This window comes from Procambarus clarkii, chromosome 37, assembly GCF_040958095.1.
Source record: "Procambarus clarkii isolate CNS0578487 chromosome 37, FALCON_Pclarkii_2.0, whole genome shotgun sequence".
In the NCBI taxonomy this organism is placed as follows: Eukaryota; Metazoa; Arthropoda; class Malacostraca; order Decapoda; family Cambaridae; genus Procambarus; species Procambarus clarkii.
The window spans coordinates 23679694-23706017 of record NC_091186.1 but is presented as its reverse complement, the minus strand read 5'-3'; the positions used below and the strand labels follow the sequence as shown (position 1 = coordinate 23706017).

Here is a 26324-nt window from a genome sequence, read left to right as displayed (position 1 = left end):
ACTGAGTACTCACATGAGCCACAGAGACGTTAGAAGGAACTTTTTTAGTGTCAGAGTAGTTAACGGATGGAATGCATTAGGCAGTGATGTGGTGGAGGCTGACTCCATACACAGTTTTAAATGTAGATATGATAGAGCCCAGTAGGCTCAGGAATCTGTACACCAGTTGATTGACAGTTGAGAGGCGGGACCAAAGAGCCAAAGCTCAACCCCCGCAAGCACAAATAGGTGAGTACAAATAGGTGAGTACACTGCAGGGTGACACAGCTGCACGCCCACACTGCAGTGGGACACAGCTGCACGCCCACACTGCAGGGGGGCACAGCTGCACGCCCACACTGCAGGGGGACACAGCTGCACGCCCACACTGCAGGGGGCACAGCTGCACGCCCACACTGCAGGGGGACACAGCTGCACGCCCACACTGCAGGGGGCACAGCTGCACGCCCACACTGCAGGGGGACACAGCTGCACGCCCACACTGCAGGGGGCACAACTGCACGTCCACACTGCAGGGGGGCACAGCTGCACGCCCATACTGCAGGGGGCACAGCTGCACGCCCACACTGCAGGGGGACACAGCTGCACGCCCACACTGCAGGGGGACACAGCTGCACGCCCACACTGCAGGGGGACACAGCTGCACGCCCACACTGCAGGGGGCACAGCTGCACGCCCACACTGCAGGGGGGCACAGCTGCACGCCCACACTGCAGGGGGACACAGCTGCACGCCCACACTGCAGGGGGACACAGCTGCACGCCCACACTGCAGGGGGACACAGCTGCACGCCCACACTGCAGGGGGGCACAGCTGCACGCCCACACTGCAGGGGGACACAGCTGCACGCCCACACTGCAGGGGGGCACAGCTGCACGTCCACACTGCAGGGGGGCACAGCTGCACGTCCACACTGCAGGGGGACACAGCTGCACGCCCACACTGCAGGGGGACACAGCTGCATGAGGTGTGCCACAGCACAGCAGGCCGATGTGCAGGCGACTGGCTGGCGGCCCCACTGAGTTACTGCGACGGGCGCCCAAGAGACGTAGTGTTACGGAGGTGGTGACCCGTGTTACGGGGGTGGGGGGGTTAACCCAATGTTACGAGGTGGGGGGGTTAACCCCATGTTACTGTGGGGGGGAGGAGGGTTTACCCGTGTTACTGGGGGGGATGGGTGTGACCCGCGGTATCGGAGAGGAAGAAGGGGTGACACAAATTACAGAAAAGAACAAGTAATACCAATACTTGCCTGATATCAATTGAGCCCACGACGCACCACCTTGCCCGTTGACCTCCATCCTCCCACTGAGCGGCACTGCAGGTGTTGGTGACCCACGCCGCCTCCTCCTCCACCACCACCAAGGTCACCAACACAGCCCTTCCTCTTCCATTTCTCTTATCCCTACACATAATTTTAGGTTTGTTTCAAGTTAGAAATTGTTTGTTTGAATTGTTTCAAGCATGGGTTGGATTGTGTCAAGCGTGGGTTGGACATGTATATGAGTGGGATTGGGTGAATTATAAATAGGAGCTGCCTCGTATGGGCCATTAGGCCTTCTGCAGTTACCTTTGTTCTTATGTTGTTATAATACCCACTCTACAGGGCAGGTAAGTATTGCATATACATAGGTTTATCATAGTTAACACAAGGGCTTAACAGTCTATTAATTCCTCAATCTAGGGGTAACAATTTAACCGTGTATTTAGTTTATAAAAGGGAGCGGTGGGGACAAGGGCCCCCAAATTAGGTCAGTGCAGATTGTTCAGCACTGGCGTATTACCCATGAACTAATTGTGTGTTGATCGATGCCAGTAGCCTTGTTTAAGAGTGCTGTAAATTTATATAATTTACATATACAAGCCGAACTGTAAGCTTAGACCGTGTCTATCTGCAGGAGATTTGTGAGTGGAAGGCCTTGTGGTCGCTGGAGCTACTTACGCTCATATACCTACTTCAACTCAAGTAAAGTTACCTGTCTTAAAAACAAATCCCCAGCGTGTTTACGTTTTCTCATGCGGGTTGTTTCTTAACTGGCGCTGCCAGGGAACCAGAGGTCAAATTGGATTATTTTATATTCGTGCAGGAATCAGTCACTCAAGTATTTTGATAGTGATAGGTTCTGACTGAGTAATTTTTTTAACAAATCACCATAAGAAATACTTAGTAATATATACCAATCACTCTATCAAAATGAAATATTTCATTAAATAAACCCCTAATGGTACGCGAGGCTACATTCTCAGTTTCCTGCACAGCACACAATTGTCTCCTAAGATTACTGCAACAAGTACTGTAACATTACAACCCGTCCTCTTAAAAATAACGTCACTTTTGGCTCGTATGCGCGATATGGCTAAATTTGGACGTAATTTGAAATGAAATCCACTCACAAAAGTGACGTTCTGTTCCGTTTTCTATTTGAGTCGGCCGGCGTACGCGCAGAGGTTATAAGAGGACACTTTAAATTAACGTTTTTCATAACGTTTTGAAACTTTATAAGAAATTCCTACATTAACAGTACTCTCTATATCAATATTAATAGCTGTACGTAACCCGGCAGCACATTGAAGATTTAATACAAGTTATGAATCACTTGGATTAGTCGATAGAGCAACGGCCTCGCTTCTTGCAGGTCGGCGTTCAATCCCCGATGACCCAGATCATGGGTAATCATTCCTTCCCTCAGCATAATCCCAGATCTTCATCCTCACATTCCTTGCAAGTGCTATATAGTCGTGCTGGCTTAGAGCTTTCCCCTCATAATTACCTCTACTCGTTCATAACACGAGTCTCCCACGAGACCTGGAGCCACTGCATGTTTCCAGGTGCAGTATTGCATAGTAGTGACCAGAGAGGTGTTTTCAGTGGGAGAGATGTGGTCACAGTGGTAATATATTCGTAATTGAAATTGAAATAAGTTTAGAGGTAAAATACACACAAAGGAATGAGGTAGCTCAAGCTATTCTCACCCCGTTCAGTACATCGTGTTAATACATACATAGACACACATCACAAACATATTACCAAACATTCTGAGAGATAAACATCTACATTTCCTGTAAATGTAATTGTTACAAGATTTGTTACATTCTTGTACAGCCACTAGTACGCGTAGCGTTTCGGGCAGGTCCCTGGAATAGGATCCCCGCCGCGAAGAATCGTTGTTACAACCAAGTACACATTTTACTGTTGAGTTAAACAGAGGCTACAGTTAAGGATTTGCGCCCAGTAAATCCTCCCCGGCCAGGATACGAACCCATGACAAAGCGCTCGCGGAACGCCAGGCGAGTGTCTTACTACACCACGAGACTTGTGTGGTACACAACTGAGTGGGATCCACTAATTGCCAAAAGTTATGTCCAGTTATACCATGGCTATTTTTAACCCTACCTAATTAAATTAGATGTTTTTTTTTTTATGTACAGTGTAAAAGATCATAAAATAAAGTTTTGGGAAGTTCTTGGAGGCTTCTGCTGTAACCCCCCTGCACATATTGGTCATGGAAGGTCAGTGTGTTGAGAAGCGAACAATGTGAAATTAACTTGTAAAAGAATTATATACCGAAAAATCAAGTTCTAATACATTAAGCTTTGCCTGTTTATGTTTACATAACAGTAAACATTTGTAGCTTGCATGAAAGTACAGTACAGTATTACTATTAAATGCTGATGTCATATACTTTCACGTGCCCAATATTTATTGGGCACAATATTAATTAAAAGATGATGTAACATCCTAATGTTACATTACTTACAAAAGTTATTTAGAAAAATTACTTACTTACAAAGAGACACTTCGCAAGTGCTTTGCTGGGTCCATATCCTGGCTGGGGAGGATTGACCGGGCACCAATCCTTAACAGTAGCCTCTGTTCACCCAGTAGTAAAAAGGGGGTACCTGGGGGTTAAACAATTTGACAGGTCGCATTCTGGGGAAAAAATAGGATTAAGGACCTGCCCGAAACGCTACACGTGATACTATAGTGACGGTACAAAAAGGTTATATCTCTTGCATATATATAAATAAATATAAATAAATGTTATGACCATGGTATGAGTGCAACAGGTATTCTGAGAGAGAACTATCAACATCAGAGGCCCGAGACTGTTCAATACGCTTCCACTACACATAAGGGACATAACTGGCCGACCCCTCACATTGTTCAAGAGAGAACTATCAACATCAGAGGCCCGAGACTGTTCAACACGCTTCCACTACACATAAGGGGCATAACTGGCCGACCCCTCACATTGTTCAAGAGAGAACTATCAACATCAGAGGCCCGAGACTGTTCAACACGCTTCCACTACACATAAGGGGCATAACTGGCCGACCCCTCACATTGTTCAAGAGAGAACTATCAACATCAGAGGCCCGAGACTGTTCAATACGCTTCCACTACACATAAGGGGCATAACTGGCCGACCCCTCACATTGCTCAAGAGAGAACTGGATAAGCACCTCCAAAGGATACCTGATCAACCAGGCTGTGACTCATACGTCAGGCTGCGAGCAGCCGCGTCCAACAGCCTGGTTGATCAGTCCAGCAACCAGGAGGCCTGGTCGACGACCGGGCCGCGGGGACGCTAAGCCCCGGAAGCACCTCAAGGTAGCCTCAAGGTATGGTGCAGCTATCAAAGGAAAAGAAAACACTAATATATATATTCAGATTGTTTAACAGGTACAGTGTCTAGCAAGTTTTGTTCTTTATCAGCACATTATTATGAATAAGGTTTTATTACTATTATCCGTAAGTTACAATAGCCCATTTTCAAATTACATATAGGCTCGGGTCATCAGCGAGAATAGAGAAAGAAATATTGTTACATTTATAGCATACTATTTAATGTAATACAATGACATTTTGTTAAAAACGTTAAATCATAAATACCCTTATAAATGACTTACTGGGTAAGATGCTTAATAACAGCATTTTTCACTTATCACAGATGATTGTGAATGAGGCTAGATGTTTGTGTTGCTGATACAACATTGATGAATTTTTATGATTTTAAGCAAAACCTTTTGATAGAACTACGGTGGGTAGACTTGCATCCTGAAATACGATTCCGTGGCCTTATTTTTAAGATTAATACTACCAGCTAATGTGTTATTCGTAAGAATAACGCAAGTTTAGTACATGCAAAATATTATCTTAAGCCTTATAATTTGTACATCTTTCCTATAGATCTTGATGGCATATAATGATAACTCTCATTGCCAGGGACAAGAAGCCTGTACTTAGGCTTGTATGAAGTCCCCTTCCCCCAATACGTCCAACTACCTATCTTCCCAGGATGCAACCCACAACAGTTGCTTAACCCCTGGGCACCTAATTTACTGCCAGGTGAACAAACACATCAGGTAAAAGGAATCGTGCCCAACCATTTCTCCATCACCCAGCGACATGTGGAATATCCCCTCGGAAATGCCACCTCATTAAGAATTCTCTTTAGTTTTGTTTCTCCCAACATGACATCTTGTAATCTGGGTATTATACCTGTTCTAGGTATAATACCTATTTTTTAACTTTTCCAACTCATTCCATGTATGTTGGTATAGAGTTTTCCTGAACTTATTTCCATCTTTGTTCTATGCCTCCTTTCTCTAATAATTTACTGGAGTTAATAGAAGGACTTGCATAAATGGAATGAAATGTTGAATAAAAACTTATAATACTGACGAGTTGTCATCATTTATTAACAAATTCATGTCAAACATGGCATAATGGCAACAATGAATAAACCATGGCAGTGCTGGCAAGACAATCCTTTATATGGTTATTAGTTGTTTTTTTACTATTAAACAGCAAATCAAAATGATAAATGTGAAGGAAATGTGAAAAGGGGGAAGGCAGGAGAATGATTATTGGCTGTCACAGGCATTAAGATTGAATTTGGGAGGGTTAGGGGCCTGTAGGTGACTGCTGTTGGAATGCAATGTTCACTATAACTCAAGGCAGTGGTTAGTGCATGTGGTTCATAAATAATTAATAAAGAGAGGGGAAGCAAATTAGGTTACAAGTGGAAGGAAAACATAGTACAATACTGTACAGTATTAAGGGTGGGAATGGTTGAAAGTCGAAGATGGTCATTTGAGTTGCTTGGGCAAATGTACAGGTAGGCAAAAGGCCTGGATACCCAAGCTCTTGTCTAGCTCTTGAAATAAAAGATTTTCTTTAAGCCTCAAATTAAGAACTGTTTAAATTTATAATAGTTACAAGAATGATTATGTCAGGTGACCATTCCCAGTAAATACAACGGTGATGGGGCTCAGCACGCAAGTCAATGTTTCCAGATGCACCACAAAGGAGACAATAACTTCTGCCTTTTGACAAAAGTGGCTTGACCAAACTTCCAACAATCACTGCACTAACAAGGATTTGAAATACACTTCCTAAGTTAACATCGCCCACTGCCAATAATAAGGTTTTGCAGAGTTTGCTTGGACACTGTAGCCCTACTTTGCTGATGATTCAGGGCCTCGCTACAGTGTTTAGAAGTGTCTTCCATAAACAAAGTACTGTACGCAAACAATTTTAAAGTTTGACACCGATGCACAAATAGCGAATAGACCATAACCACATATAGAAATATGGCAGGATTTTCAGGTCCTCTCATAGGTTTTTCTTATAAAACCTGTTAATACTGTACAAGTTTAGTTCCACATTTCTATCACCTTCACAGAAAACAGGTACATTAACTTTAAACAGGTTAACTAAAATTAACATTTTAGATCAACTTTTCTCTTCCATATCTAGCACCTTTGTACTCTTCACCTATGGTACATAATCAATTTTCTGTTGTGTTGTAACTTGCAGATGACATGCGTGCTGATATATCAGAAATACCATGAGTATGGATTATTTCAAAGTTTTATCAGAAAATCTGTATTAACCAAAAACAATTATTTGCAAATGTTCGTCTCAATTATAAATTTGCAAATTATGCAAGTTTTTCTGATAACCCATGATCTTTTCAGATACTTGATGCCTAAATAATTTACTGAAGTAATTTGCATGTCATTAATAAAATTATTTAAACTATATTACTGTATTAAACGTAATCACATGTAATACCAAAATACGGGCAATACTCATTATAAATTACTTTGGACAAGAGACTGTGTACGGAAAAAAGGATAAAATATGATCAAACAAAACATAAGTCAAGTTGCCGATGTATTTTCTTGGAAACGTCAATCCACCTAATTATACAATTTTTATGAAAAGGAAACCACTTTGTTGCCCAGGGAACATATCACATTATCTCTATACAATTTCTAAGCAACACCCTTTAAACGTTCAAAAGTAACATCATGCCACTCAGTTCATATTTTGTTACAATACGTACATGTAATGTACACCATAAGACAACCTTTTGCTTGTTTTCCTCCCCCAGAGTCATGACTCTAGTGTCATAATGAACATAATTTATTGTAGCTTAAATCATCAGTGAAGAAAGATGCACAGTTTTTTTTATGCATTGAATCCAGAAAATTAATGAAATGCTATAAAGATCAACAATAACATTTTACAGTAACCGCATGCATAGAAGCAAGTCTTGAATGTTGTACAGTGCTCAAATGAGCCTTCACTTTAAACTATATCAGCCCCTCACCAAAACAGGTTCTTCACAATTATGGGTGCAGAAGGTCTTTTAATGTTTACCAATGTATGGACCAATTTTTTTTAATAGACTTAAGATTCTTATCATTATTAATACATATAATGTATAATACTTATGTACAAACACACCAAACAACAGTCAGTGGGGAAGATTATATACAGAGAAAACACAAAGAGCTCTTACAAAATCTGGAAAAAGTCAAACGTAGCACACGAATATGTACATACTGTATACAAGCTATGAATATACTTTCATATTACATAACTGAAAGTATTACTTTATCATCTTAACTGCAATGCAAGCTACTGTAATGAGAAAAACAATATTTAGAGCTAAAGGATATAGTTACTTTACTGAAAAGACAATATGAACATAGAACAGCACAATAAAAGTTTTGGTATGAGAATGTTGTCAGAGGACAGAGCTGGCATTAGACTGAATTGTTGTAACACCAAATCATTTCAACATTGCAATAAGGGTATAATTGAAAACACAGAAAAACACAGTTCAACATCTGTTAAACAACTTGGAATTCAATCTTATTTCTGTCAAGAGTTCAAGCACCAAATCAACAACATTCTAAATAACTATTAATGCAAAAGTCATATTGTGGATTTATACTGAATGCCAAATTTTATTTTACCAACAATAGATGACTTGCTGTAGGATGCAAAATATTGTCAAGAATATGCAATGGAACTCTCTGGAGAACATACTAAGCCCTGGAGAAATGTGGGAGCAGCATAGTGTGTTGGCATGAGAGGCACACAACCTTACTGTCAAGTAAGATGCAAGATCAATGACTGCCTTAAAGTGCACGACACCTACTGACTATCAGCTGATGGTTAACAGGATCCCGGTCTGTCTTCGTCTCCAACCAAGCCTCCTGTCGGTAAACAACTTAAAAATGAGGACAAGGCTCAAATACACAATGGGCACAGATTTATGATTTAAATGTTTGAATAATATATATTTGGGATGATAATGATCCCAAATAATTAACAAAGTAAAAATAATAGATCAGTCCTCATTTCAAAGCACAACCTTTCAAACAAGGAAGTGTAAAGCATGCTTCCTTTAATATCAACCACTTATTTTCTTTGCAATCTATATTTTCCAGCTACACAAATCACTCATCACTTTAAACATGCCTAATCCCGAGAAAATGCACAGGAGCCACGATGAGGATTCAAACCTGTGCTAGGTATTCCCAGATGCATGCTCTAGACGACTACGATACAACATGGTCAAAAGAATTGCAACCTGGCCCACTACTTCACCCTCGAAGATTCCTCGAGATCAGAAGAACTACTGGACGATAGAGCCAGTGTGCACGGGGATGAGGGGTGGGGGGGGGGGGGGGGGGGGATGAGGGGTGGGGGGGGGGGAATTGTGTGAAACCCTGGTTCAGTTTCAGTGGAAACCTCGTCAATCTTCAAAGGTGCAGTAGTGCCCCAGGTTGCAATTCTTTTGACAATTTTTATATGCGTAGTCATCTAGAGCGTGCATCTGGGAATATCCAGCTCATCGGTTTGAATATTTATCACGGCTTCTGTGGATTTTCTCAATGCCATTTACACGATAATGTGATATCTCTGTGTAATGCCTTATCCTGTTGTGCTTACAAGGTCAAACACAGTAAGCCTTTCAAAAATTCATCATATATATAATTGTAATTAATATGGTTATAAAGTATGCCAACATTTAATATTTTGACTGGTTACGATCCAGTACTGGGTCACAACTTGTACTTTGGAGAGCCCTGGTAAGGAAGGTAGCCAACATGGTCCCAATATTCAGAAAAGGGGATAGACGAACCCTTATGTGAACAACCATTCGATTAGCCTCAAGGTAAAATTGGGAAAGTTTCTCTGTTATAACAACAAAATTTAATAAAACAAAAACTTGAAATGTGTTCTGTTTAAGGACTTCCAACACGATATCTTGCAAGGAAAATCGTGTTTCACCACTGTGCAATCCTTGTACACAAGCTTATTTGAGGCAACTGACAGCAGAGCCTACATTCCCTGAAGAGGCAAGGGAAGACATGATTCAAGTCTTGAAACTATCAGCTCAGGGTCAGAACTGTTAACAGTGGCAATAAGCCGACAAATTTCAGATTCAAGAAGGATAAGGAAGAGGAGTTAGATCAAGATGGGCCAACTGCAGTGACTTGAACAATATCATCTTATTTATATATAAGGTGTGAAGATTTCACAAAGTACATCCTACTCTAGATGCATCACTACATGGGCATAATTAAAGTTCATTCATTACATACAAAGTCTAGGCCATCTAAAATTATTTACTTTGAAAGAATGACCAGCAAAGAGCAAAACTACACAAACAGTTTATATCAATACAATACAACTTACAACGCATCAAAAGAAAAATCAGAGCATTTATCTTGTGAAAATCCAGGAGAAGATAGAAGGAAAGTGTCCAAGTCCATTTGATCCTCTATAATCCCCTGTCAAAGAAGGAAATATTTTAGTTCTAATTCTAATATTTTAGAATTATATGAAATCATATTATTATATATTATATAATTATATATTATATAATAAGAATTATATTACATGCTATATTAAGACTACTGTATATTATTGGGAAAAGGATTATTTGTAAACAGGTCACTTCAAAAGTCAAGTTACCCACTCAACAAGGGTTAACCTTACAAATGGAAAGATATCCGAGTCATAAATAGCTTTACAGATGGTCCTTTGGTGACAAAGGTCTCATATGGCAACATGTATCATGATGTAAACAATGCCTGATGCAGTTATCAACAAGCAAGAGGGATTCACCAGGCTCGAGAGGACTGGAGCTGCTGGAGATGCTGCCATCAGGCTGAGTGTGCGTCACAACCACTTCCTCTCGACCACTGCTATCCACGTATTTTTTGGTTTCCTCGATTGTCTGAAAAACATTTGCATTTTACTCAATTGTAAGATCAGTAAATTGTCATGTAAATTCTTTAACTCCAAAATCCGATTCAATTGTTCAAGCACAACGGATGAATTTTGTGTCGGTGCCATTAAATACTAATGAGCATTTCATTCAAGAAGAGCTTTATATAGAGTAAAAAATATTTAATTGGCTTTGGTCTAATATTATACCTTTTACATTTTTAAACATTAGAAAAAATACTGTCCACATGTTTTCTTTATGTGCAAGTGTTGCCTAACATTTCATCACTTAAATATGTTGATGGCTTTTCATCCAATATACATCATTATTAGCAGGTTAGTCATGTTGTGCAGAAAGAGTTCATCAATCACAGGTAAGAACAGCTTCCTTACCATAGGTCATAAGGCCGGGTTATTAGAAAATCACGAGTTGTGAAATATGTTCAGGACTCTAGTACTGTATACTAATTAGTTGGTCAGTCGGCTATTATGGTCGATGTAATATTAACAATCCTCCAGACATTGTGTGGGCATTTGTCTCTATATATCAATGGATGGGCAAGTTATATGGTGGGCCATGTGGCTGGAGAACCATACATGTGAAAACAGTATTGCTATTACTCAAAGATAAAGAGCCAATTCGGCCTATGGCAGGGCAATTATCAGTGGACTGAATGGAGACAGTCATAGTTCTCATTAGGCTGAGAAATTTACAGGAGCCTGATGCTTGAGGACGGCTCTTTGGTGCTACAAGCTCTAGAAAACTACCAAGAAGGCCAACACAGAAATAGTGATGATCACTAGCTGATTTGAGAATCACTAGCCAATTTACAATCACTAGCTGACTTGCAGCTAGTGATAGCAAAGTAGCTAGTGATAGCAAAGTAGCTTACCCCATCAGGCCGCCGAATTCTAACAATGGACGTAGAGCGATAACTCTGCTGGACTCCTGAATGTGGCTGAGTTGTCTCTGGTTGTGTAACAAGTGGATGATTGGAGCCTGGACTAGGTGAGGACTCGTACGAGTAACTTGGCCCATCTTTCAGCAACTGTGAGAGGCCTCCTGTAATCCTATCAAAACAAAAAATAGGGCTTTCATTAAAGTACAGTACTGCATTTTGTTCAAAATGAAATGATCAACAATGCATTATGTTGAGCATTTTTATATATGTAGTCTATGAAATGGCTGAATTACTAGAGTGGAGGTTTTGCCCTTAAGTGTGTTAATACAAGTTTTCCCTTCATGCTGTGATAAGGAAAGTGGTGTACTAAGGTTAAACAACAGCAAATACATAACCTCTCTCTCACATTTTTTTTTCCATCGAGAGGCGAATATTAAAATTATAAGACAGTGATAGTGGTGAAAAGTGATGTGCACACACAGGTAAGGAGAGTAAAACGAGGCAGTAAAGCAAGGGACATACAGACTCATCATCTCATTCTGACTCATCTTTGAAGACCATACCCTTGTGCAAATGCTTCAGTTTAAATTTATTATATGATCACGCCCATCAATGTGTATTACCAATGATATTTATTATAGCCTAAAATTTACAATAAGATCCATGACTACCTGTCATCAAGGTCTAAATCTTCTTTCTTCCCTGCAGAACCTGCATTATGATCAGTGGGGTCCTCATCAGAACCAGGCAGTGTGTGAGGATCTGTCAGATAAAAAAAAAATCATATTACCGATTTTTTTATTTTACATTCTAAAATCATTTGGTTATTTACTTCACTCCATTGGTCTCTGCTTCCAAGCAGAGGAAGAAGCAGCCTTAGGAAGTCCTCGCCTTCAAGTGTTACAAAAGACAAGAGACTTGGGAAGACAATGACAAGGTCTATTACAGCTTTTGTGAAGACCTCCAATTTATTCACAGTATTAGAGGACAAGTGATGTAGGGATGCTGCCACTCGCCCAAGAAGGAAGACGACAAAAGGAGTGCCATCAAGTGAACTAAATGAATTTTGGTTATGTACGATTATGAGGTATTAGACAGGACAGTTCTGTGCTAGTGGTAAGGAAAACAGGTTAGCTGGAATTGGAAAATGGGGGATGTTGTAAACAATACCAGCAATATTAAAGCTAATAATGGGGACAAATCTGTTATTTGCATTAGTGCCAGAGAAATGAGAAAAAAAATTGTGCAAGGCACTAATACAGAACTTTAGGACATCCATTGAATTAGTTAGGAGGAAGGGAGCAACATCAGTTAACTTTACCATTAAAATATTAAAAATATTAATGATAAAGTTACTCAACTGTATTTTATTCCAAATTGACAACAGTTCCACTCACTTGGGAATTCTCCAAAGGGCGTTCCTTGAAGACCCCATCCAAAGTTCTTGAAGAAATTATCAATCATGCCATGAGGGTCAAAGAGTCCAAATCCTCCAAAACTGTGAGACTCATCAAAGTAGATATTGCCTTCTTGATAATTATCTTCTGCATGCCTGCAAGAAAAACACAGCAAACTCGGTAAAGCAACTAGCTGAAAGGAATAATATATTACTAATTTTACCCGATTCACGATGAAGAGGAAGAAAGACCCGATATCAATATATAATGGATAATGTGATGTTCTATACGAATTGAACTGGTAATCCAAGAGATTTTCTGACGTGTAATTGATTAAGCCGATTACAAATTTCTCTGGCACCTTTGAATTGGGAACAAATCTTGGGTCAACCGCCCAACTGGAAGATTAAAACTGGAGTCAAGATACTATAACAGGATTACAGGGTTTATTCTAGAACATAGAACACTGATGATATAAGTTGGCACGAGACATAGATGGAGAGAGAGTTGCATTACAAGAACTACTTCTGTCTTTTGCACTGGTTACGACCTTCCCGAGCCACATGGCATTCTACCTAATGCTTCTTTCTAGTCCCCATATGTATGACTTGTATTAAGACAACCCAAACTCCACATGGAACTTGACAAATTGTCTTGCCACATATTCTAAGGATGAGGGACAGTCTAGTCTAATCTCATTACACCAGAGATGGCCTGTTATGTCACCAAAGAGCAGAGCACATATTACACCACTACCTCCAATTGATAACTAGAAGCACAAGATAATTATTGCTCTACTAATTATAAAGTTAACTGCTATCAGTCGGCCAACAGTTGCTATCCTGAGAAATTATGACCGAGCAGGAGGGTGTTATGTTTTGTTGAAACACTTAGTGGTGTCATTTTCCAGTCATTTGGGTGTACAGGCATACCTCAGTTTAAGAGCTTAATTGGTTCCTGGAGACGCCTCATATTCCGAAAGCTCGCATTCCGAAGCTAATTTCCCCATAAGAAATAAAGGGAAATGAATTAATCCGTTCCTGACTACCCCAAAAACCCCACATCAAACAAAATTTTTATACCTAATTCATCTAAATAAACCTACAAAACTATGTTCAAGTTATTACTTACCTTGCTGTTGAATGCTGTAGGCATATGGAAGATGGTGAGGAGGTAGGAGGAAGAGAGGAGTTACTGTTTAGAAGGGGAGTCCCCTTCCATTATCACATCAGGCAGTGAGGACTTCACTGGTATGCACACTCTGGCACATTTTGCCTGCATACCACTAGGACTTGCTTGTTTTACTAAGAATTTGTCTAATGACACTTGTTTTTCCCTACATTTTAACACTTGTCTGTAGTAAGACATCACATTATCACTTAAAAGGTCAATGCAACGGCCTGCTACAGCTTTATCTGGGTGAGTTTTTTCAACAAAACTTTGCAGTTCTTCCCATACTTCACACATTTTCTTAATCAAGAAGGGACATCCTCTACTGCCTCTACTCACAGCTATTTTCTTAGGTTGAACCTTACCAATGGCTTTCTTGAGACCCATGGCAAGATATATAATGACAACTTTTATGCTCAAATGGCCAAAAAAACGATAAAAAACTGTAAATTCTTGTGAAGAATTCAGGTGGGATAGTCACTGGACACGAGACACTGGTAAACTGAGGCGCGATCGCCATGCCACCACGCGCTAGTCGGCCTGTACACGTATCAACAAACTCGCGTCCCGAGGTAACCCTCGCCTTCCGAGACATATTTTTGGAGTAAATCCTGTTCGTCTTCCGAAAAACTCGCATACAGGGACACTCGCATTCCGAGGTACCACTGTATCTGGTTATAGCTAGCAGTTTTACTTTCATTTCATGGTTCTATTGCCTAGTGTGAGGTTGGAGACTGATTTTTTGTGCACCAATTTGGTACCATTCTGGATATTGCAACTCCTCTCAGTTTGGGTCATTGTCTTTGCTGTCTCTGGCCAAAGCCTTGGTTTGTTCTGGTATCCATTTCTACACACAATACAAAAGATCTATTAGCTTTACTTTCTTGCTCCTGCTGTTTACCTAGTTACTCCCACCATCTATTTGAAAAAAATGAATTTGCATTCAAATTACCCAAAGATTTGGGTTTCTGGAATTTGGATTACCAAGTGAGAGAATGGTAGTCTCTCAGCTAGTCTTGTACACCTGTGGTTGCAGATGCTGTGCAATGCTGTGCACTGTTGAATATGTCCCTAAAATTAGTAATCACATATGCAATTCAGATGAAGTACAAAGTTCAGAGATACGACATCTGGTTAAATGGAGATGTTATTGCTTGTGCATCCTGCATGTATAGTCATGGGTGGATCACTACCATATTACTTGGTGCGAGCTGTGGGAGGTAGTCATCAATCAGGCCGGTTGAGGTCACCATTCTCTGTGTACTCTGTGACTTCAGAGGAACCTATGGTTCAACCAGTCAAATGTAGACTGGCTGGTTCAGACTGCAGTTGAGGTAGTAACTGCATTCTGATTGGTGTTGGTGAAGACTCCTCAGTAACAATGTGCGAGGCATGGGTTAATCTGCATCACACCAGCCTCATTCTTGAGGACTTATTGCAGTCCTGACATGACTCCCTAACTCTCAGAGTCACGTCCCCCAACCAGTCATGCTTATTGAATTGCGGAAAATTCGGCAAGCTCCGTTAATCAACTTTTGTGGTGGTGGTGGTGGTGTTACGGCTTCAAGTGATAGAGATGGATTATCTTAGTAGTGGGTCCCATTCAGAAGTGACGAAGAAGAGGACGCGCATGAATGCGTGTGCGAGAGCCGTATACTGTAGCAAGTACAGTACTTTTTAATTCTTACAAACTCATTCTCTCACATTCGTGGTGCCAAGTACAAGCCAGTTGAGAATAAAGGATTCCTTGACTCTGAATCAACGCAGCAGTTTTTAGCAACATTTACCAAGAGTGCTGGTCTATGGCCGAGCACATGTTTGTGATTTATTACTAACACATGTCAGAATTTACATGGTAATGGTAATTTTCTCCCAAGCATCATTAGAGCTCCTGTAAATGTCCTATGAATACAGCAGTGGTGTTAGACAGCCGTTATTAGTGGAGAGGTCACACTGAAATGTAATGTTAATGGTTATAAACTTGCTTATATGATGCTCTGTAAAGGCAATTATACCCCAACCATGAGTAATTATTTCTGTGTTAAGTTTAATAAACTACTTGTAAGAAATACATGGTTGAATCCCTTTGATGGAACCGATTCTCTGATTCCCTGCTTCACGAGGCTGAGTCGGACGTGGCCTATAATCTGGCTGGATTCACTTTGTAATTTGTGCTGTTTCTCTAGGAACTTTACACTTGATGATAACTGCTGTGAATAGCACGTATGCAAACATAGATGGTCCAAACAACATAATTTTGGACACCAAGCTTACAATTTCATAGTGGGCCTTTTACTTTTTTTTAGGCTGTGGCTACCCTCACCTTATTCCTGCAATTCACTATACGAGGTCACACAAGCACACATTGAGTTCATACCTCTCATAGCACATTTGCCACTTTAGGTTTTGTCTAGATGTCACTTAGCCTAGTTTACATGCTTCAGTTTTGCGTCACATCCACCAGTTGGGGCCCCATGGCATTAACTGATAGGGCCAAGCCTAATTCTTCCATTTATAGTTTTACATTATCTGACGAAATATGAAAAATAAATAAAATGACAGAACAAAAGTGTCAAAACATAAATATCTGCAGTCAATGGAGTCACAATAACGTGGCTGAAGATATGATGACCAAACCACACATCAGAAAAAGGAGAAATGACAACGTTTCGGTCCATCCTGGACCATCATCAAGTCATCTGATAATGATCTAGGATGGACAGACACATCGTCGTTTCTCCTTTTTCTGATGTGTAGTTTGGTCATTACAACTATCTCCACTAGCTTAACTTTGCATGCAATGCCTCGAGTCCTCTGGGAAGCGTATCTCCCTGTTGTGCTTTCCAGGTCCATGTGCATGTATTGGTTCCTATAACTGTGCAGATACTGGGGTTTTATTGATGTGGACAGCAATTGAGACTTAAAATTGTATTTGATGTATTTCCCATATGCAGCCTCACCTTTGAAACACCTAAGTTAATCTTCCAACTCACCCCCCCCCCCCCCCCCCTCCACCACCAAGATGAGGTATTCTTGCTCTACTCAGGGCTTCTCAGGAACGAATTCCCTAACACGCGAATGAAGTAACATTGTCAGTACCTTTATTATGACCATACAGTAAGTTCATGCTCTCTCTAAAACGGCATTCTTACCCATGATATGGGCCAACACCTCCAAAGTAATGAGAGTGTGGGTGCTGTGGCGTGTGCTTTGAAGGTTGGTCAACGCCATCCTGGGAATCACTGTCTGGTACTTTCAGCAGGTAGTCACGTGGTGACTTTCGCTCTGAAGTTTCAGAATCTGTTCAAGAAAAATCACTATCAAAAATTCATAATGAACTATGGGGAATATGAACAATTGAGAAATCCAACATACATTTTTTATTTTCTTAATTATCAGAATTACTAGAAATATGTTAAAGCATTGTAGTTTGGAAGATACAGATAAACTTTTTAAATACAGAATTGAATTACAATACAAATGCAGGTACTGTATGTATTTAATAGTTTATAGTAATTTTGAATATCTATGAACATACTGTACATCATTATTACCAGTTTGAACTTTTAAGGAGTCAGACTATAATCATATAATGTACTGTATATATAAATATATATATTGGTGCAGGAGTACAGCAGGCATTGTTTTAAGTATATTTGATTGAAAGTGACCCCATTACTAGCATTGTTGATTTTGTTATCCAGGCATTTGAAGCATCTGACAATCTTCCTTGCTCATATTTATACATGCAACAATAAAAACATACCAATCAATTAATGGTCAAGAAGCAGGGTCCAAGAGCTACAGCATATTTCCTATTGCACTTAAGTTTTTATCAGTATTGACTACGAAACTTCCTTTAACTTAGTGAATGTGAAAAAATAACTTTAATGTGAAACACGAGCAAAATGGTTGTAAGGTGTGGTGTGAACAAGACATAATGCACCATATAGATTCACCCAAGCACACGCACACACTCCCTAGTAATCCTGGGCGTCTTTAAAAAACATTAAAACCAAAATAATAAGGAAAGGGAAGGATTGAAGTTTGAGAGAGAACGCAAAGCAGGCCCCTTAAAGAATGTGTATTAGACAAGTGTTAGCCCTACAGTCAGGTAAGAATGTAAGAAAATGATTTAAGAATCTAAACAAGAAGAGTTTAAGGTCCATATATATAATACCTATAAGAGACCATCACTGTACTTGTGTATGCTGTATCAGCATGGAACTCGCAATTGTGAAGCAGAAAAAGCAGGTCAAAAAAGTTCAGAATATTACCACTAAATTAGTACTAGAACTGAGAGGCCTCAGTTATGAGGACAGGCAGAGAGAAAACGCCCTCATACTCTTCTAGTATAGTACATTAAAATGAAACCTACCCGGTATGTCAGTAATCATCATCTGGCCTGGGTGACCATGAAAACCTTTCATCATGATGTCGAGCTGCCTGAACATGTCATCCATTTGATGAAATACTGAAGAGAAGGAATCTTCACTGTCTCCTGGGCTGAAGAAAGAGCGGTCACTGTACAAGTCACTGGAAAACAGCTCATCAGATCTTGGCATTCTGAAAAAAGGCAAGAACAGTACATGAATTAAAAGTACAATAACTGTCACACAAATCAAAGCATTATCATCATCAATCACCAATACACATTTAAAAAAATATAAATAAAGTCTGCTATCCTCTTTCATAGTGATTACGGACTGTCTCGGTACTGGGTTGATCTCTGATCCCCCGCTGCAAGTCTGGCAACTATTAAGACAGCTTGCCGACCCATCATTCTGACTATTCATGTAACTATAACACTATAAAGGCATACAAAAACCAAAGTAATTGCTCCTTTAAAACAAAAAATATTATTGGATCACATCATTATAATATTAGATGTTGTATGTACAGTAATCAAATGTGGTGTCAAGTTCATTGTTAAGCCTAGGTTACACCAAATTAGATCCTATGATTAGGTTTTGTACAAAGTATTTAGGCCTTGGTTGTCATTTGGTTAAGAATATTTTATGCCAGGTAGTGTCTTATATATAATATAAATGACTAATAAACTGGATGCGTGTCACACAGACTCATTAGATATAATCACCTGTAATGTACCTTATGACATACTGTACTTCAGTAAATATAATACAACCTTACCCATTAGAATATTTTTCTTTCTCCACAATCTCCTCCCAAGTAGGTCTTCTAAATGGGTTAACATCTTCCTTGGATCTGAAAAGGGTACCCAAAATGGGAGAGAAATTGCACCACAATATTAAAGCACAGCATTGTATGGTTATAATTACTGTAGTTTATTTGAATTAATATGTTCCTACTACATGAGAATGGAGAAATGGGGTAAAGAAAATGGGGTAAAGAAAATGGGGTATACAATGACAATTTACTATGCATTAGAGTGAAGATTTTTTTTTTTTTACAAATACTGTACCATATCATACAGTAATTATAGTAAAACAAAATTATGAACATTAATAATTAATAATTTAATAAGCCTTATTAAATCTAATATGGTAATTAAAAGAAATACTGTATTTGGCATTATTGGCACTTAACGACGGAACCCCCAAAGTGCCCCCCCAAAACTAATTAGAGATGTCACTTCACTGTATTTGATTTATTCATCATTATAACGGCTATCCATTAATATTATTTCAATATAATAATTTATGGTTATTCACTAATCATTATTAGTCACCATAATTAATTATCCACTTTAATTATCTATTTATTCGTTATAATGAGCTATTATGCTTCTTCATTTAAGGATTATCAATTACTTAATCACTTATGATTATTAATTAATTATTTGTATTTAATAATTAATTATTATTATTATTATAAAAATAAATTAAGTCCCCCCGACTTTACATTACTGGAACTGAAGCTCGGAAACTACCGAGAGGTTGCTTCCAGAAAAGGGAACAAATTACAGTACATGAAATCACATATTTAAGTGATTGTGGCCCCTTAAGTTTCATGGTCAGAAATATAACCATGATTTTCATATGAACCATGCACCGAGTCGTAGTATAATTAAAATATTTATTCTAACAGGTTTCTACACGATACAATAATGTCAATGGCAATTTTTTTCCAACAAGTTCTTGGCATTTTTCCGATTTTATTCTATGCACTAATGCAAGAACTATGGGTTTATATTTATGCCGATGGCTGGAGACAAGCGAATTTACCCTAGCATGAGGGGGAAACCAAGTCTAAAGCTACCAATAAAAGCTTTAGCTAAAGCTTAAAGTTTTAAGAATTAAAAGCTACCGGATACTACACACTTCCAAAGACAAAGAACTATCGCTAACATGAGCTTTGGGGGGAGGGGTCTACCGAGCCTAATTTGCAATCATTGGAACCAAGGCAAGAAGTTTCCATGTACACCAGCAGTCCCCGTAATGTATTTGGCAAAACACTTGCCTGGCGTTTCGAGCACTTTGGTCTGGGTTCATATCCCGACTGGGGAGGATATACAGAGCGTCACTCCTTAACTGTAGCTTCTGTTTACCCAACAGAAAAGTGGGTACCTGGTTGTTAAACGATTTGGTGGGGGTTGTATTCCGGGGAGCATAGGATTAAGAACTTGCCCAAAATGCTGTGTGCTAGTGGCTGAACAAGAATGTAATAACTCTTGTATATACCTGTATAAATAAAAAATAAAAATAAAAAATAAAATGTACCCATACCACAAGGAAGCACAGGTGCAAATAAGTCATGGTTAACATGTTTAAATGTTGCTACTCTAGGAAAAAACATTGCTAAACTTTATCATAGATTAGCTAAATCTGGAAATGATCGTGCAAACCATTTGTTGCATGAACTTTAACCCATAGGCCCTCTACATGGATAAAAATCAGATTGTACCCAAGATGGTTCTCTAGCAGATTTTATAACAGACAAGTCATGGTGTATACAAGACGAGTTCAACATATTAATCTAACTGTAGTCAGCCTAAACTAACCTGATGAAGACTAACACAGCCTAACCTAATACATCTTAACTTAATGATATATACAGGTTTGACAATCAGAAAACAGCGTTGTTGAACCATCTTGTGTACAATTCGACTCTGCTGCTTTCATAACCTACCTAATCTTACCAACCTTATAATATGAAGTTTTACGATTAGAAAATGAGATTCGTCAAAATGTGTGTGTATAAATTGACTATGCTCCACTGAATCCATGTGGGGTGCATGACAACATAATTATCAGGGGAAAGCACTAAGACTATGTAGCATATGGAAGGGATGCATACAAGTATTTAGGATAGGACAGAGCAAAGGAATGGTGTCGAACCACTTCGACGGTCGGGGATTGAACAGTGACCTGCAAGAAGAAAGACCCATCACTACCATCCAGGACAGGTGGATGAGCACGGTGCATCATATGGCAAATTAAAATTATATGCAACTAGCTCACCACAAATGTTTACCTATAATTAATTTTGTTGAGGGACTGGCAGCCAATGTATATACAGCATATACATTAGGCATATATCAAGGTCTCCACAAGGTTAAAGTACTTGTACTGACCCTCCCCAGGATGCAACCCCACAACAAGCCGACTCCAGGGTACCTATTTACTGCTAGGTAAACAGGGACATTAGGCGATAGGAAACGCACCCATCACTGGGGCCAGATTTTTTTTTGTTTTTTTGAGATATATACAAGAGTTGTTACATTCTTGTAGAGCCACTAGTACGCGTAGCATTTCGGGCAGGTCCCTGGAATACGATCCCAGCCGCGAACAATCGTTTTTTCATCCAAGTACACATTTTACTGTTGCGTTAAACAGAGGCTACAGTTAAGGATTTGCACCCAGTAAATCCTCCCCGGCCAGGATACGAACCCATGACATAGCGCTCGCGGAACGCCAGGCGAGTGTCTTACCACTACACCACGGAGACTGTAAATATTAACAGTGGCCGCAGTGACAGGTTCTGCCATAACATTCCAGCAGTGTTACCCCTAATCCCGTGTGACCTCGAGTGACCTGCTGGTATATTCCTTACAGTGTTTCTGGATAATTCCTCTAGAAGGCCCTGTTCAACACTAGCCCCCATGAAGCACTCTCACCTCTCACGGAAACCAAAAAGCTTGTTGAACCAATCCATTGTTATTGTACACTGGAAGGGGGTCCCTGCCTATGGCGCAGGCGGCGGCCCCTAGTGGTAGTGGTCCCTGGTGGAGAGAGCAGCTGACGGGGGCCCAGGTGGAGAAACAGCTGACGGGGCCTTGGTGGAGAAACAGCTGACGGTGGCCCAGGTGGAGAGAGCAGCTGACGAGGGGCCCCTGGTGGAGAAACAGCTGACGGGGGCCCAGGTGGAGAAACAGCTGACGGGGGGCCCCTGGTGGAGAAACAGCTGACGGGGGCCCAGGTGGAGAGAGCAGCTGACGGTGGCCCAGGTGGAGAGAGCAGCTGACGGGGGCCCCTGGTGGAGAAACAGCTGACGCAACACTGGCAACAGTCGTCTCCGGCTGACTGACTGACCTGTGTGATCCGCTCTCAGCGAGACCTTCTCACTAACTGCTGTAATTGCTACCCAATCCATAAAATATCATCTTGTTCTGACAGCTGTATCCCAACGAAAGGGGAGTTTCATCAACGAGTGTTTTGTTGTTGAATTTGTTATGAATTTTGAATTTGAGTTGTTGTGTTGCTTTAGGGGCGACGACGATCGTGACGTGCTTGACTAGATAAAGTAAGTAATTATCAATAGAAGGCACCAAACCGGGAAGGCTATGTAGCACCATCAAATGTGCGGGATAATCAGAGGGCGCTAAATATCACCAAGGATACCAATGAGAACAAAAACGCATAAGGCGAACGATATCAAAAGTATCCGAGTCGCCAAGAATTCTATCGAGGGACGAGCGACCGCGGGGGATGGTCGGAAAACAAGACACCTCGTCCTGGAAGTCAGGACATTAAACAAGGATATGTACGACCGTAAGAGGGACAATGCAATTTGGACAATAAGGAGCAGGGAGGCGCTCTATTAAGTGACCGTGAGTTAAACGGGTATGGCCAATACGTAACCTAGCCAAAGCCATTTCCCACCGCCGGTTACGGTGGCAGGAGGAAGGCCACTGGGACACACGACTCTTAAGAGTACGCAGTGTGTTACCAATAACAGAAGACCAACAACTGCCATCGGGCAAGGATGGAGGCATGAATAACTGGGTAAAAGTCGGAATAAGGAACACCTTTATGGGAGATGGGGCAAGTGCGGATAGCGTCCTTAGCGGCAGTATCTGCACGCTCATTTAAAGAGACACCAACATGGCTGGGAACCCAGCAAAACGCAACCGACTTAAATTTACTGGAGATAAGAAACAGCCAATGTTGAATCTCGATGACCACAGGGTGGACTGGATTAAAGGACCCTAAAGCCATGAGGGCACTACGAGAGTAAACTACTACCACGAAGGAGGATTGCCCCCCGGGAAAGCAGGAGACGAAGAGCATAGAGTTCTGCTGTGAAGATGCTAGCCTCCGGAGGAAGGTGACACATATAAGTGTGGTCAGGAAAAACAACAGTAGCCCACACCGTCAGCAGACTTTGATCCGTCGGTGAAGATGGGAACGGAGTGGAAGTGAGAAGAAAAGTGCTCAAGGAAGAGGCGTTTCAGAACTGTAGGAGGGGTAAAAGCTTTAGTGATGAGGGTCGATCAGAGAAGTACAAAATTTGGGAAGGGGGACCCTCCACGGGGGCAAGGAGGGAACAATACGAGGAGAAACATTAGTAAGACGAACCGAAAGAGAATCTTGTAAGCGAGACAAACGGACAGAAAGAGGAAGGTGGTGAAGAGGAACAGGAACTACAGGAGGGGTAAAAGTCAAAGCACAATAGAGGCGAGAGTGAGGATGCTGGAAGGATCGCGCAAGATAGCGAAGACTGTAGCGATCACGGCGATCCTGGAGAGACAAAGTCAGTGTCAGCGTACAAGCCGAGGTATAGGAGTTGAACGAAAAGCACCAGAGCTGAGGCGCAACCCAGTATGGTACAAAGGAGCAGGAGGAGAAGCAGAAGTGTATGCAGGGCAATCATAATCGAGCTTAGACAGGACGAAAGAGGAATGCAAATAGAAGAGCGTGCACCTATCCGCTCCCCAAGAAGTATGGGACAAAACCTTAAGTAGGTTAAGGGCCTTAGAGCATTCAACACAGAAGTAAGAGACATGGGGCGACCAAGACAAACGAGTGTCAAAAAATAACCCCAAAAGCTTCGTGGAATCTTTGTACACAAGGAGATGACCATAAAGTGACAGAGGGACGAAGAACGACCCGCTTCCGAGTAAAAGTCATGGCACAAGTCTTAGTAGTAGAGAACTTGAATCCATGATTGGTGGCCCCAAGATGACACGGCATCAATCGCAAGTTGAAGCCGCCGTTGAAGGAGAGGCGAATCATCACCTCAACAGCAAAGAGTAAGATCATCAACACAAAGAGCTGAGAAGATGCCAGAAGGAAGGGAGGAAAGGAGACCATTGAGGGCAACCAGAAAAATAGTACTACTCAGAACACTACCTTGGGGCACACCTTCATACTGCCACAAAGAGGCAGAGAGAGTGGCACCAAGCCTGACTCGAAAGGTACGACGAGAGAGAAAGCTTTGAAGGAAGAGAGGGAGATTACCACGAAGGCCAAAAGAACGAAGTTAGGACAGAATATGGTATCTCCAAGTCGTGTCATAAACCTTTTCTAGGTCAAAAAGGACAGCAACAACGGAGGTCTTCGCAGCAAAAGCAATACGAATATAGACCTCCAAGTTCACCAGGACATCAGTCGTGCTGCGGCACTTGCGGAAACCAAATTGAGGTGGTGATTGTGTTCCCAGAACCACATCAGACGGACATTTACCATACGCTCCTTACCTTGAGGTTACCTTGAGGTGCTTCCGGGGCTTAGCGTCCCCGCGGCCCAGTCGTCGACCAGGCCTCCTGGTTGCTGGACTGATCAACCAGGCTGTTGGACGCTGCTGCTCGCAGCCTGACGTATGAGACAGCCTGGCCAGGTATCCTTTGGAGGGGCTTATCCAGTTTCCTCTTGAACACTGTTTGGGGATTGTCAGTTATGCCCCTTATGTGTAGCGGAAGCGTGTTGAACAGTCTCGGGGCTCTGATGTTGATAGAGTTCTCTCAGAGTACATGTTGCACCTCTGCTTTTCAACCGGGATATTTTGCACATCCTGCCATGTCTTCTGGTCTCATGTGATGTTATTTGTGTGTGCAGGTTTGGGACCAACCCCTCAAATATTTTCCACGAGCAAATTATTATGTATCTCTCCCGCCTGCGCTCAAGGAAGTACAGATTTAGGCTCTTTAGTCAGTCCCAATAGTTTAGATGTTTTACCGAGTGGATTCTAGCAGTAAAGGATCTCTGCACGCTCTCCAGGTCGGCAATTTCTCCAGCTTTGAAAGGGGCTGTCATTGTGCAGCAGTACTCCACTCTAAAGAGCACAAGCGTTTTGAAAAGTATCATCGATACAGCATCTCTATAGTGTAAAAAGTTCTTGTTATCCAACCTGTCATTTTTCTTGCAGTTGTGACTGCTACTTTATTGTATTCTTTAAAGGCAAGGTCTTCCGACATGAGTACACCCAGATCCTTTACATTGCCTTTTCGTTCTATGTTATGATTTGCCTGAGTTTTGTACGTGGTTTCCGTTTTTATATTTTCATTTTTTCCATGGCGCATGAGCTGGAACTCATCTTCGTTAAACACCATATTTTCTGTAGCCCTGATCTACATCTGACTGGAGGTTTGCCGTGTCCTCTATGTTGCCTACTCTCATGAAGATCCTAGTGTCATCTGCAAAGGATGATACAGTGCTATAGGTTGTGTTCTTGTCTATGTCCAATATGAGGATGAGAAAAAGTACTGGAGCAAGCACAGCACCCTGGGGGGACTGAGCTCTTCACGGTTGATGGGCTGGATTTTATTTTGTTGACTTACACATTGGGTTCTGTTGGTCAGGAAATTGTAGATCCATCTGCCTCTTTTTCCGGTAATTACTTTTGAACGCATTTTATGTGCAATAACACCATGGTCACATTTATCAAAATCTTTTACGAAATCTGTGTAAATTACATCAGCGTTTTGTCTTCCATAGCATCTAATGCCATATCATAGTGGTCCAGCAACTGCGACAGGCAAGAGCGCCCTGTTCTGAAACCACGTTGCAGAAGTCCTTAGAGGACGTACCAAGAGACCCTGGTTTCCGAATTGGGAGTACAACGGCATCGAGCCAGTCCTCGGGGACGGACGATGACTTCCAGACCTGGTTATAC

The 26324-nt window shown here is 41.1% G+C and overlaps 2 protein-coding genes across 3 annotated transcripts; both read right to left on the bottom strand.

Moving 5' to 3' along the window:
- Positions 1–205: 205 nt before the first annotated feature.
- Positions 206–964, bottom strand: LOC138371873 (uncharacterized). Its single transcript, XM_069336911.1, has one exon. It carries the CDS (start codon positions 962–964, stop codon positions 206–208), a length of 759 nt encoding a protein of 252 aa, XP_069193012.1.
- A 6202-nt stretch (positions 965–7166) lies between these two features.
- On the bottom strand, positions 7167–22539 carry LOC123765822 (HCLS1-associated protein X-1). 2 transcript variants are annotated; one of them, XM_045754596.2, is made up of 10 exons: positions 22108–22539; positions 19161–19235; positions 18388–18575; positions 17162–17309; positions 12840–12994; positions 12114–12204; positions 11434–11611; positions 10439–10550; positions 10007–10101; positions 7167–8517 (listed from the first exon to the last, which is right to left on the bottom strand). In XM_045754596.2, exons 1-9 carry the CDS (start codon positions 22143–22145, stop codon positions 10034–10036), a joined length of 1053 nt encoding a protein of 350 aa, XP_045610552.2. In that variant the 5' UTR covers positions 22146–22539; the 3' UTR covers positions 7167–8517; positions 10007–10033. The 2 variants fall into 2 exon arrangements, with proteins under 2 accessions (XP_045610552.2, XP_045610553.2); XM_045754597.2 differs by lacking the exon at positions 19161–19235 and having other exon boundaries at positions 8377–8517; positions 22108–22290.
- Between the last annotated feature and the right edge of the window lie 3785 nt (positions 22540–26324).